Genomic DNA, 14,923 nt, shown 5'->3' with positions numbered 1-14,923 from the left:
ATGGATCAAGCCTTCAATTAGTCGTTTTCTTCTAGGATCAAGTCAAATTTGTACAATTCGTTGGACCTGGTCATTTTCACTTGGAGAGGTATCTAGATCTCTCACTTTTTCTATAAATTGAGCTTAAATCTTCCCATTATAACAAAATAATAAATTGAGCTCTTGGCTACTAAAGCTTTGCTACAATCTTGTATTATAAATTAGTCTTTAGGGGTCATTTCATGGTGGTGTTCCTCTTATATCTTCTATGGTAAATTCTTTATGAATTTTGTTCTTAATTCTCTACTAGTTTTAAATTTAAATTATTGCTATTTCACTAGCCAGATTATGGATTTACTATTTGGACACGTATCTTGCATTAGTCTTTGAGTTTAGAGAAGCATTTTTTAAATTAATTTATCTACTATGTATCTCTAGATATTTTGTTTCATTGTGTTATCTAATTCCTTGTTATCTAACAATTTTATCTCAAGTGTGCAGAGATCATTCTATTATTCAGATCTTGGGCATTAGGGGACGTCTTTGCCATTTGGTTGGACTAACCAACTTCAAGACATAGAAGTGAAGAGCCTACTTTGGTTGCTATCAAAGACTTATCTAACAAATTTTGCAATGGTTTCTTGGCCATTTCTTGTGAAAAAAATATTTGTCTCATCTATTTGTCTCAACTATTGTGTTATTACTGAACAAATCTGACCATTTAAAGCTTTTATTTTAATACCCAAGAGCAGAGTTGTACTCACACTCTTTGGGTAAATTAATTTGTGAACTTTTACTAACCCTTATTGTGTATAAAGCTCATTTTTTTTGTACATAATTAATTCTTATGTTGCATATCTAAGCTTCTCTCTAGTGATCTACGCAGATCTTTAAGGAGACTTGTGGATCTAAATATTTCAAATCTATTTTAAAGGGGTCATTTTGGAGGCTAACGGATAAATTGAATTACCTTTTTGAAATACCTCCAAACCTCTATTCGTTGATCACAACCCTCATAAAAATTTCTTGCAGATTTTCCTCTTAAATAATTGGACGACTAGGGTTTCTAGCTGAGCAAATTATTTTTTGGGAGTCTTCTTCCTCTTCCTAGCATATCAATTTTTTTTGGAGAAATCGATTCAATTTGAGAGGTTGTTTTCCCTTCTTCTTTTTATCCCGTGGAAAAATAGTAATTTCATTAAAAAAGAGAAAAATTACATGTTGTAGATGCTAATGAGCATATATAATAATAATAGGTTCTAATTTTTTAGAATCCATAAAAAACTAATCTATTATTTCCTACCTTTCTTCTTTTTCACTTTTCGCCAACCGCCAGTGTTGGGGGTGGAATTTACAATAGACATTTGAATCTCATTAGTATTAGTTAAATATTCTTTGTCAGAATCTGATCCCTCTGAACCATGGATTCGTTTTTTGCCACTAACTTCTTTCCCTATTGTGTCCTTCTCGTTATTCTGTGTAGGGTTGTTGGGACGATGTGTTAATGCAGAGTTATGCTCGATGTTATCCTTATGTGGATTGATCTATATAGTCTGCACATTATTGTCTGCGGTGTTCTTTGTTGTCTCAACTTCTTCTATTGTTGCAACTTGAGGTTCTGTGCATTGCCAACCTTTTGGTTTTAGTGATTGTTTATTGTTTCTTCTGGTGTCTTTTTTAGTTTGTGGGCAGGCACTGTGAAGGTGATCTATTTGTTGACAACCAAACCAACGAAATGTCGTATTTTCATAATCTAATGGTTGTGTCTATTGTATATTGTTATGGATCAGAATAATTCTATCAGGTAATCCCTGACTAAGATCTACTTCAACACAAATTTTGGCGAAGGTGAATATACCTCTTGAGACTCTATTCGCATCTATCTTGAGAAATTTTCCCAACAAATTCCCCAATCCTTCTAATACTTTGTGATACTAGAAATGTAGTGGGAGGTTGTGTATCCTAACCCAAACAAGAATTTTAGAAACCACCATAGCGGTGGAACCAAAACTTGGGAACCAAGGGATCATGAAAATTCCCGTGTTGCCCCAGAACCATGGTCCCTCATTGAGGGCATATTCCTTATCCTTGATTGTTTCAAAATTGACAATAAAAAACCCCTTGGAGCATAGATGAATATCACAATTCGTTTTCCATGTGGAGAAGATCCATTGGTGTAAATCATTTGATTTAGGCCAAAAACCCTTGAATCTACATATGACAGCTTTAATATAGAATTCTGCATAAAGCTCATTTACTTCAGGCAGATAGACTCTCAAGGCTGGTATCTGTGATTTTTGCTCCACGGTGTAGGGTCCAGGTAGTTCTGGTGGTGGGACTGGGGTTGTTCTCTCTTCTTGAATTAATATTTGAATCAATTTTTAAGTAGTTACAAGCAATTTGAGATTTAAAAACTTTGAGGGGTTTACATCTTAAAGCTTATATCTCTTGGCCACAAGTACAAAATCCATCACCTGAGGCTTGGAAGTTTCAGATTGATTTCTTTTGGAAGTTGTCTTCGTATCTTGAGCCTATGTGACAATTAATTTTGTGGAAGCCGTAAGAAATTCCATAATTTGAGCGAATACCCAATTTCAATTTGGAGGAATTATATATTTAACTCTATAATTTAATTTTGGAGTTTCTAATCCCTTGCGTATTTTCCTTGAGCTCTGATGTCAAATATTTTGAGCCAATTTTACCTTGGGGAAAGTCGATTCTTTTTTTTTAGAAATTTTTCTTATTTCAAAATTTGTAAAATCATTTTAAATTTCTCTCATTTGCACTTTGAGGAAGGGGTATTTAAATTCTATTTTGTAAGCCCTCCTTGAGATTTAAAACCCTTTCTTTTATCTAAAGGGTTCTCTTTGTAATTTTAATAAAATCATATTTTTCTTAGAGAGAGCTTTGGGTCTCTCTCTCCCATGGTATCCCACCTCCTTATTTAAAAGGGAGGATTTCTTGTGGTGGTGACTATGTTCTTAGATTAGTTTTCATCTTGATCTTTAGATCTAATATCTAACTTCTTCTCTTGCTCTCTTGCTCTCTTGCTCTCATTATATTAGTTTCATTTTCATGTTCATTGCATTTTAGTCTAATCTCTTGAATTGTTTCACTTGGCTATTGTAGACCTAAACTTCATTGCTAATTATTTGATCTAATTTCTACTTGATCGAATTTAAATTTCAGTAATTCTTGTCTTTATCTCACTTGTGTTTTAGGTTAAATTAGTATATTTTTTAATTCACTAATTATCAATTTCATCTTCCATCACTTAAATAACTACTTCTGCTCTTAAATTCATATTTTCTCTTAAACATTCTTAAAGGCATATTATAAGGGAAGTGACATTATATTCTAATCAATAATTTAGTTTCACATTAAGAGAATTTTCTATTAAGGCACTTGTTTTATTTCCATAACGATTTGTTTCATTGAGTAATATTTATTGCTTCATTGAATCATTGTTGTAAGCTAATCTCTTTGTGATTTTGTGCTTTAAGTGTTTATCATAATCCTATCATAAGAGGATTGGTATTTTTCTCTTTGAAGCAACTTGTTCTAATTGTATCTCATTGAAGCATTGCACTCCATTTGAATCTCATTTGCATATTAGATCTAGGTTTTCATATTTAAAATTTACCTCCAAGCATAAGCTTCGTTGATAGAAATTTTAGGACCAACTTCCCTAACTTTCATTCGATTTGATAAATTTGAGTTTGGAGAAAAGGTTCAAACACATGACCTCGTATTTATCTTGTGGATGAGCCCTTGTAGGAACAAAGGCAAGTGGGTTCTCAAGGAGGCTAGGTGGACATCATTAATGATGGAATAAGCACCTCCTTGGCCTATCCTTCTTTTAGTTTACATCAATCCTTACTAAATTTTGAGAAATTGAGGGGAAACTTCACCATAGATTAGGCATATAAATTAAAATCAACCAAGATCATTTGAATCGCACATAGTTTAATCTTGCATTCATTCATCTAACATTGCTTCATATTGCATTTTTTTATTTGTGACCATCTCATTTTACTTATTTCATTATGTTACTTTCTGATTGTCCTTTGATATTGTTCTATCTTTTTTAGCATCTTGCAAGTTCTATCATGTTGCTCATATTCCAACATTGTGCTATCATCTTGTACTAACCTAGTCTTGCAACATTGCGTATCATGTAACTTGAAGTTTCAATTTCTTATTTTGCAAGTATTGTATCTCTATTTGAGCATCGTTTATAAGGCACTGGTCTCTTACATTTTATCTTATTGAATGCCACATTGACTTAATTGAAACTATATTTTGATATCTTCATTGCTGATTAATCATCTTGCTAATTAATCCTTAATTCAAGTTATATTGATGGTAATTTCCTTACCTTGTATCTCCTAGAATTTGTTGTCTTCAACAAGCTTTCCTTTAATAATCATCCTTAGGGACCACCCCCCTTAGCTTGCTTAGGAGAGAGCTTAAACAAAGAGAGTTGGGAATAGATGAAAACCCCTTATCTGAGCATTGTGCCTTACAGAATATAGCTTGTGGGGTTGAAAATTTTTCCCGCACTTAGGTGTACATCTTAGGCGACAACACTACCCATGTGGGCATTTCATCATTCTATTTTATTCCATGATCTACACAACTAACTTCCTTTTAAGGCTATTTTTATTGGGAGTGCAAAAACTGAAAAGTAGATTGAGCAGTTACTTGAAGAATATAAGATTTTCCCCAACTCTTCTCCTCATACAAATTATAGAGAATTACTCAAAACTGGGAGACTGGAAGAAGCCTTGAATATCTTCGGCAGAATGATTGAAGTTGGCTTTAAACCAAATTTTATTGCTTATAATAAATGGTTTGGGGTTTTGTGCAAAAAGGAGAAATTGGAGGAAGCTCAAAAGCTCGTCCAAGCTATGGTGGAAAGAGGTAAAAAGGTTGATGTTGTGACATATGATGTATTCATAGAGGGGTTTGGCAATGAAGGGAGAGTTGAGGAGGCCAAAAATCTTTTTCATGAGTTTTTGTGAAAGGGTTGTATAACTGAGGATTCTCGAGACAAGACTTGGAGGGAAACCATAAGAAAAAAATGTTCCTATTATGAATTTTGTTTGATTTTGGTTTTGTTCACAAGTTCCCTTGCATGTTTGTTAGAGCTATGTATTTGACATGCATTTTATAGGTTATGATCTTTCAGCTTGCAAAGGCCATAGACATGTAATTTATAAAATATAGTCCTTTGCTAAAATTAACATTCTGTATCCCTTTGTTATAGTTTTGTTTGTGATCACATACGTTTTAATTGTGGCTATGGGTTTTCCAGCAACAATTACAAGCACTTATGGAAACCTTGAAGTACACAATGGAACCTCACTATATCAGATGTGTAAAACCAAATAGTGTCCTCAAAATAGGGGGTTTTAAGAATTTTAATGTCTTACAACAACTACTTTGTGGTGTAAGTAACTTTTGGCACTTATTGCTTCAACTTAAGCTCAAATACATAGTATACATTAAAGGAAGATATATTTATGACCAGCATCTTCTTGTCTATAAACTCTGCATTTTCATATTCTAGGGTGTCCTAGAGACAATTTGGATTAGTTGTGATGGATATACCACTAAACGAGCATTTGATGAATTCCTAAATTGTTTTGGCATTCTTTCCTTGGAAGTTTGGAGGGGTAGATTTTTGCATGCCATGTGCTTCCAAGTTAATGAAGTTCCTTCTCATAAAGTTCGATGTTGTGTTTGAAAAATGATAAACATTTTAGGCTTCACCCTTTGTTGTTATACCTTTTTAATTTGCTACAACTATGATGAAAAAACTGTGTGACAAGGTTTTCCTACGAGCTAGACAGATGGGTGAGTTGTATGCTTAAAGAATTGAAATATTGGGACAGGCAGCGAGACTCATCTAGCGCCAAGTTCACACACATCTAGCTAAGAGAGAATTTTTTTCATACACAATGATGTAATTCATTTCCAAGATTTATGGAGAGGTATTTTGTTCTTGCCTATTTCAAAACCTTTGATCTTTGAGCTTCTATGGTTTGAAATGGGTTGCTTGTTCCTTTTTTCCAATATCTTTGTCTATTGTTTATTCTATTTTTATCTATCTTCAATTATCAATCCTGCGTGAATCAATATAAGTTCATTTGTTTCTCATCCATGAAATTTGTAGGCAAGCTTGCACTTAAGCTTTATGAAGACATGAAGAGGGAGGTTGCTGCAATATAAATACAAAAAGAAATTGTGTGGGCATCAAGCTAGGAGAACCCATTTTAAACATCGATTGTTGGTTATTATTGTCCAGACATGATTTTGAGCAATGACTTCTCGTAATGAATATTGATTTTCACGACAAAGTAAAGGTGAAATTATTATCCAGGTATGTCATTCTCCTGTAGTAATTAGATGCAAACAATTGTTAATTGATGGCTATTATTTTGAAAATTGAAATACAATACATTTTACATGAGAACACAATATGAGCTAAATTAATATATGGAGAAAATTGTGTATGGCTTTTCGAATGAAGGAGACAAAAGTTTGAGCTTTTTGAATTTATGTTTTGTTGCTTGTTAGCTTTGAAAATAGGTTCAATGTGGCAAGGATAGAGTTGGAGGAATGATGAGTTTACAAAATGTTAGAGATATTGTCTGCCTTTTATCACTCAAACTTAATATTTAGATAACATAAATATTAATGTCTTTTTTAGGCTTAATGGTGTGCATACAAAACTCATGCATCTTATAAGAAGAAGAAGCAAGCAACACTTGATTTACAATGTGTTTGGAGATCAAGGGTTGCAAGAAAGGAGCTTAAAAAACTTAAGATGGCGAGCTTCTTATCACATCCTTTTCTATCTTGTCTCCTTTAAAAAAATGTATGTGAAGATTTCATCTTGTTTTGAATTTTCAAACATAAATATTGATATTTTGAACACATGCTTCAATTATTATCATAGACATATTTGTTTTTTATTGTATATATTAGTGTCTTGTTATCTGATAAGAAGAGACAAGTTGCATTGTCAATTAATTTTGGCATTAAGGTTACATTTTTCTTTATTCATCCATACAATACCATGCTTGGGACAATTCCTTTCACATGCTTCTATAGTAGGTCAAGGTAATGACTTTTTTCTTTTAACCAAGAGATTCTCTTCTTGCAGCCTACTAGGAAACCAGGGCATTAAAGGAAGCAAAGAACAAATTGGAGAAATGTGTTGAAGAGATGACATGTCGACTGGGTGAGGGTAATATTTCTTCTACTTTTGTTAGCTTTTATGGTTAGATTTCTCAGTTTCTCACAAGATCAAAGTTGGTTAGGTCATGTTGAGAAGTTTTTCTGGGGCTTAGATGTATGTATTATGTGGTACTCTTTGGCCCAAGTTTTATTGTTGTCCTGGGATTCTATGTAAAAGCAAATTACATCCATATGAAGATTTATGAATTAAATAAAAGTGGTAAGTTATGATATTTGCTTATATTTCTATCTTAGCTTAAATTTCTGCTAAAAAATTTTTGCCTGTCACGATAGTTATTTGAAGATGCTCTAAATTTATTGTCTAATGATTGTGTCTAGAGATTCCGCTCGTCTTAATATGGCTAGGGGATTTCTGGTGGGATCATCAGTAGATTGGATGATGAGTAGGTCAATGTTAACAAACATTTCAGTTTAGTTGCTACAAGCGCATATTTGTATGAACATAGCCTTTTATTTTTCCCATTGGTAAGTCTAGTGTTTTGTGATATCATAAGGAAAATTAGGATTTTATTTCTAGGTAGGATTATGTTATCAAACAACAATAGACATAGATAGTAGAATTATTTTATGAAATAAATGAATATAAGATCCAATAACGAATAATCCTTTAACGAAAATAACATTACTCTAGGGATTACTACCCTTTGTGTTGAAAATATATTTAACAAACAATATACAGTGTTCATCATATTAAATGATTGTTATATAAATGATTTTAAATTTAGAATACTATCAATGAAATTACTTAATTAATACAGTGTTCAGTTAATAATATGTATTTAATAATATTTATAACTTTTTCATTTCAACATGTTATTATGATTTTTTATATCATTTATTTTAATATTTATTAATAATTTATAGATATTTTATTGTTAATTAGTAATTATTAATATTATCTATTTTATTATATTATTTTACCCTTAATTGTTATTATTTAATATATAGTAACTTTTTATATACAACCCTGATTAATATAATATTCTTTTAAATTAAATAATTGAGTGAACATATGATCCTAAAGCTATAATATTCTTTTAAATTAAATAATTGAGTGAACATATGATCCTAAAGCCATAAACAAATATTGTGTTTTACATATATTAACAAACATAATACTCTATATTTTTAAACATTCTATTCTTCCGAATTAATCGTGGAAACCATAATTTTCGGGATTATAAAGCCTCCTCCATCTACGACTAGATCTATGGCGAATGTTTGTCAAATTCATAAAACATTTTACTTCAATTTACACACTTCTCAACACACAAAGATACCAGAATTTTCTGTAATCCTATTGGTAACTTCTCAAATCCTATTGGTACCTGAATCTTCTGTAATCTGAACATCTAAAACATCAGACGACTGAGAGAATTGTCCCTGCAAAGGGAATTTCAGTTTAGGACAGTTACGTAGGTGAAAGGTCCACCTTCCATGTTTCACACCTGGCAGCTCCCGTATCTCAGGGCAAGCAGAAAGAGTTACGGATTTAAGCTCTGTAAGCTGCCCCAACCCTTCTATTGTCTCGATCTTTGCACATCCATGGACACCCAACTCCTTCAATGATATCAAGGCTTCAGCACCTGAGATCTCCTCTATGTTTTCACACCCAATAAAGTAGAGAGTTTTGAGTTTTGGCAGACCACAAAGCCTTCCAATTTTCCTCAATTCCTTACAATTATGCAAGGAAAGATATCGAAGGTTAGGGCACACACCTTGAAGGTTTGGGCAAATAGCTCCATGAAACTCTGTTTCTGTTTCTCTTTCAACCCTTCTAAATGGAAGCTCGCTCAGTGGACACTCTCCTACCTCTAACCATTCCAGACTGTTCATCTTTTGAGGTAAGTATTCTATCCCACATCTGATTATGTTCAAGCGACTCAACCGAGTCAACAGTCCAAAGGAATCGGGCAAGCATTTCAACCCCGGGCAATCCTCTATTTTCAAAGTTTCCAACCGAGTCAACAGTCCAAAGGAATCAGGCAAGCATTTCAACCCTGGGCAATTCTGTATGGTCAAATCTCCCAACCGAGTCAACAGTGCAAAGGAATCAGGCAAGCATTTCAACCCTGGGCAATTCTGTATGGTCAAATCTTCCAACCGAGTCAACAGTGCAAAGCATTCAGGCAAGCATTTCAATTCCGGGCTATCTAAGAGCAACAAAGTCTTCAAGCTCCTGAGATAAACAAGCAAAGGTGGCAGCATTTCCAACAAACGATCCCCTCCTAATTCCATATAATCCATCTTGGCTAGCTCTCCAATACCATTTGCTGGCAATCCTCTTAACATCGTTCCAGACACATCCAATTGTACCAAGAACCGTTGATGTGCCACTTGGGGAGGCAATTCCCTCACATTGCTACAACCTTTAAGATCTAACTGTTTCAGGGTGCTAATATTTCCAAATGTTTCGTTGGAGATGGTCAAATTTGAGCAACCTCTCAGAAATAGGTATTGCAGTCCAGCAAGGTTCCCAAAAGAACTTGGAAGCATCTGCAAACTGGAAGCATTTGTCAAATCTATTTCCTGGAGGTTTGCTAGATTTCCCAGTGAATCAGGAAGCGAGATAATTTCTGTGCAGTTTCTTAACACTAAGTGTTCCAAGGAATGCACATCACATAGTTCTTCCGGCAAAGTTTTGAATGTTGCATGCCTTATGTCAATCTCTACCAAGTTCTTCACCTGCATTAAGGACTTGGGAAAGCGACAAAGTGGAGCGCAGATACACAGCTTTCGCAACTGTTGAGGCACCTGCAGTGTTTGTGTTTCAACTATCACAAAAACGTCTATGATGATTTTCACTTAGAAAATGAAGTTGAACCCTGAAGGAAAAAAAAAACACATACCTGAGATTCACGTTCCCACAATACTCTTAATTTATTTCCTTCCACTTCCAAAACTTTTAAGTTCTCCATGGGAATACAGGAAGGTAGGGAAGAGTGTGTACACTTATACCAGCGGATCCACTGGATCTGTGGTGCTCGGGCCCTCCTCAGTATCCGTTCCAAATAATCACCTTCAGCCGAGACAAGTTGCAAATTCAAAATGCCACAAAAACGGAAATTATCTAAAAGACGCCTCAGATAGTTCCCAAACAACTCAGTACTCCATCTTCTGTACCATGACATCTCACTCATCAGCAACTGAGTATTGTCTTCATTGAAATTGAGGGGACCATCCATCATAATTCCGCGAACTTCGATGTTTCCCTGTTCATTCATGAAAATTATAAAAAGGTTTTTCTTTCTTTGTCAGCAAACAAATTAGAAACTTAAGTATTCATCTTTAAACAAAAGTTTGAATGATTGCAGCACTTACACATGAGGATCGCTCCAACAAATGATCGATGTTGTTGGGCGTCTGATGCCAAAAACGTCGAGTAGTCGCTTCCTCCGCAATATGTCTTCCCATATCTCTGATTTGATCATGCATTTTTACCTTATTTTCACGATCAAGTTCCAAGAGACACTTATTCTTTAGCTGACCAACTGAACCACAGATTTTTATTACACCATCTATGTCTTTTCCAGTGAAGAAGCAAGCAATATCTAAGAATATTTCTTGATCCTTTGAACTGAGCGAGTCATAACTGATTTTAAGTCGCTCATATATCTCCGTAGTAGGTAATATGTGGTTTAGTCGATTCAAAGTCTCTTGCCAGTAACATCTGTCATCTTCACCAAAAAGAAGCGCGCCAAAAACTTTCAAGGACAATGGCAAGCCATGGCAAGCTCTCAAAAAGCCATCTACCAGATCTGCGAATTCTGGTAGAGGATTTGGCTGATTGAAGGCATGATAGCAGAAGAGCTTTTTGGAGTGCTCTAAATCCAGCCCCTTTAGCTCGTAGACTGATGTCTCTGCGATTTTTGCTATTTTGAAGATTTTCTTGTCACGAGAGGTGATCAAAATCAAGCTATTGGAGCTAAGAATATCTTTAATTGGGGAAAACGGTTCCAGCTGTCGAGCATGATCTACATCATCTAAAATTATAAGAAAGTTATAAGACGAGGATAGATGCTTTAAAAGCTTCTCTATACCTTCATGAATGTTGTCTATTGGCAGGTCCAATCCAGTCAAGTCCTTCAGTAGTTTCCTCTGCAAAGAATGTAGAGAGCCATTGGCTGCGTTTTCTCTGACGTCATATAAAAAACACGATCTACTGTAACGCCATCTCCTCTCGCTGAAGTACTGTTTGGCCAGTGTTGTCTTTCCAACACCGCCTTGACCCACAATCCCCACAACGTTGCCCTTCTGCTGCTCCAGAACACGGGTTTCAAATTCCTTCAACTTTTCCTCCAAACCTGTTGGATGTTTGGCCACAAATTTCAATGGTGTTTTGTCAACATGATTCCACACGCGCAGCACGACCGCTTCCAACAGTTCTCCCTCGTCCCTGAATATCAGAGAATAAAACAACTGGTAAAAGGCACTTATATAAAATGTCGCATGCCTAACAATGCATACCTAGATCGGAGAAGAACTGAAGAGGGAGGGAGGTGGTCAGTTTGAGATTCTTACCCATTAAACTGCTTTAACTCGAAACCACTTATGTTTGCAGCAGTGCAGAGAGCTTCTCTCCACTTCTGAATAGTCTCTGAGTCGTATCGATTTTTTTCTTCGTGCTTCAGCAGGGCTTCAGCGTACCTTCCATCTTTCCCCGTCCTGCGGAGCTCCCAAGGCTCCACATTGTAAAACACAGGAAGAATAGTGGCCCCCGTCCTTATCATGCCGATGAGCTCATCCAGACACCATTGAGAGTTCGCATAAGTGGGAGAAAAAACCGCTATGTGAATAGCGGCACTTCGAATTGCGGCTTCAATTTGAGATGGAAAGGTGCGCCCCTCTTCCAATTCTGGTTTGTCCAAAAACACCCTCAATCCAAACGATGTAAGACGTTTGTAGAGATGACTGGCGAATGTCGTCTTCACATCCGGACCTCTGTGATTGATGAATACCTCATAAGAGGTCGATGGAGAAGAGGAAGAAGCAGCACTGTCATTGTGTTGGGGAGCGGTTTGTGCCATTTGAATGAGAATTGCGATGAATGGATAGACAGGCTAATGAATGGATAAAATGGCAGACAGAAAATAATAAGTAGATGACTGAAGCAGGCGGGTATTTCAGATTGAAGCAGGCAGATAGATCAGATCCGGGAGCTCACGAGGCTTCAGATTGCCTAGAACTAATCAGCGAGCGTAATTAGATGATTGAAGCGCAGGCGGGTGGATTAAAATGGTGAGACGCCTTGTAAATTTTGTGGAAATTATGCTTCGTCTCAGATGAAGAATCTACCAAATCTCCGTCCACGATCATGAAGTGACAAGGCCAATAATTAAATATTCCACCCCCGGAAATTTCGTACATCTAACGCTGCGCAGTGTAAAGGCCCCATCTAAACATAAAGGATTTATGGGCCCTCGTATATTGACCGACATTGTCAAAGTCAATTTCCTGGAAATTATGTCCAGAGTTTTCCAGTGGTAGGAAATTGGAAATTATGTCCAGAGTTTTCCAGTGGTAGGAAATTTTGTGGAAATATGTCCAGAGGTTTCCAGTGCCAGGAAATTTCCTGGAAATTGTTTCCACAGGTCTGAATACAAGGATGAACCAACCTTCCAGTGCCAGGAAATTTCTTGGAAATTGTGTCCACGGGTTTGAATACAAGGATTAATCAACCTTCCAGTGCCAGGAAATTTCGTGGAAATTGTGTCCACAGGTCTGAATACAAGGATTAATCGACCTTCCAGTGCCAGGAAATTTCTTGGAAATTGTGTCCACAGGTCTGAATACAAGGATTAATCAACCTTCCAGTGGGAGGAAATTTCGCGGAAATTGTGTCCACAGGTATGAATACAAGGATTAATCAACCTTCCAGAATACAAGGATTAATCAACCTTCCAGTGCGAGGAAATTTCGCGGAAATTGTCTCCACATGTCTGATTACAAGGATTAATCAACCTTCCAGTGCCAGGAAATTTCACGGAAATTGTGTCCACAGGTATGAATACAAGGATTAATCAACCTTCCAGAATACAAGGATTAATCAACCTTCCAGTGCGAGGAAATTTCGCGGAAATTGTGTCCACAGGTCTGAATACAAGGATTAATAAACCTTCCAGAATACAAGGATTAATCAACCTTCCAGTGCCAGGAAATTTCGTGGAAATTGTGTCCACAGGTCTGAATACAAGGAATAGTCCACCTTCTTTGCACAATTCTGAAAAAGGAAGAGCGCTCAGGAATTTCCATCCCTTGGGGCCCTCGTGGTGAACTAACAAAGTGGAGAAAGAGTTCAAACGCATATTGGACTCTGTTTATTTGGAAAGGTTTTTAAAATAATTATTATATTATTTAGTTTTCATCACTGGGGCTGCTTATGAGTTGTCTTTCTCATATCCAAAAATTAATTAAAAGAAATAGGCGTTGTCCACTCTCGAATATTCGCCTCACCAAAAACAATAGATTCCAATTTCCACCACATGCGCACCCTTAACCCTAGACATCATCGGTTCGCTTAACCCTGGTTGGACATGGCCAACAACCATCGACCTTGATTAGTTCTGAGAGCCGTCCAGGTTAACGGATGACTGACTGTAGGTGGGCGCCTACAGTGACGTACATGTACAAAAAAGTTTTCAATTTGATAAGACAAGAAAACTTTGTGTATTGGCCAACCAATGTAATCCCATCAAACTATGTAATCAAAATTTTGGGTGGGTTCCCGGAGAGCATTTTCATGAAGGTTGTGAGAGATTTGTTTGTTAGGCAGAGGTCATGACTAATTGTTTGTTATGGTAGATGGGTATAAGATGCGGTATGTATGTGTTTATTTTATGTAAGAAAATAATATTTGGATGAGAAGAAGTTAAAATATTTTTATATTAGGATTTTTAAGGTGTATTGTATCCTTAATATAATAGGTTCTTGGGTAGATTTTAGATAGCACTTTGGTAGAGACTAGGTACCAAACAAAGGTCTATTTAATTATAAGTGTTGGCAAGTAATGTTGAGAGACAGGCTTGTGAATGGTATTTCAGTTGAGGATTTAAGAAAACTCTTAAGGGTATTGTTGCAAAGAGAATTAGCTTGAGAAGGTGTTAGGAACAATGAATTGGAGGAATTGAGAAGGTAAATTGAAGAACTAGAGAATAAACAAATTGGAGATGTTGGAGCTATATTAGACATAGAATTAAAGGATGAGATGGAGGACTAACAAAATGTTGATGAAAGTGACTTAATCAATCATTTGATCTTATTTATGAAGGATATACTTAATGCAAGCGTGAAAGCTTTTTGATACGATGACAATATGAAAACATAGACTTTCATATAGGAGAACTCAAGTGATACCATGAGTATGAGAATATCCAAGAGCCCAATAGAGTCTATTTTTCAGTAATGAAGTTGAAAGGGCATGTTGCACTCTAGTGGGATGTTGTGTAGAAAGATAGTTGATAAGTAATAGGAGAAGATAAAAACTTGGAAAAAAATGGTGAGTAATAAGAAGGAGAAGTTCTCTCCTAATTATTATCAACAAAGTTTACACAAACAAGCAAAATATTTGAAACAAAAGGAGACTTCTGTCTCAGAGTATATAAAAGAATTCCTCAAACTATCACTAAAATTACAACTTAAAAGAGTTGGAGTATCAAAGTGTAGAAAAGTATGTGAATGG

The 14,923-nt window shown here is 35.7% G+C and overlaps 1 protein-coding gene across 1 annotated transcript; it reads right to left on the bottom strand.

Annotated features, from left to right (window-relative positions):
• Positions 1–8,496: 8,496 nt before the first annotated feature.
• LOC149255114 (disease resistance protein Roq1-like) lies at positions 8,497–12,711 on the bottom strand. The gene is made up of 4 exons (XM_089457174.1): positions 11,767–12,711; positions 10,567–11,641; positions 10,095–10,457; positions 8,497–9,999 (listed from the first exon to the last, which is right to left on the bottom strand). Exons 1-4 carry the CDS (start codon positions 12,270–12,272, stop codon positions 8,557–8,559), a joined length of 3,387 nt encoding a protein of 1,128 aa, XP_089313300.1. The 5' UTR covers positions 12,273–12,711; the 3' UTR covers positions 8,497–8,556.
• Between the last annotated feature and the right edge of the window lie 2,212 nt (positions 12,712–14,923).

Source organism: Pinus tabuliformis, chromosome 7 (assembly GCF_031772625.1).
Source record: "Pinus tabuliformis cultivar Carrire ecotype Pingquan chromosome 7, CPIR1, whole genome shotgun sequence".
Lineage (NCBI taxonomy): Eukaryota > Viridiplantae > Streptophyta > Pinopsida > Pinales > Pinaceae > Pinus > Pinus tabuliformis.
This window is presented reverse-complemented; position numbering and strand designations above follow the sequence as displayed.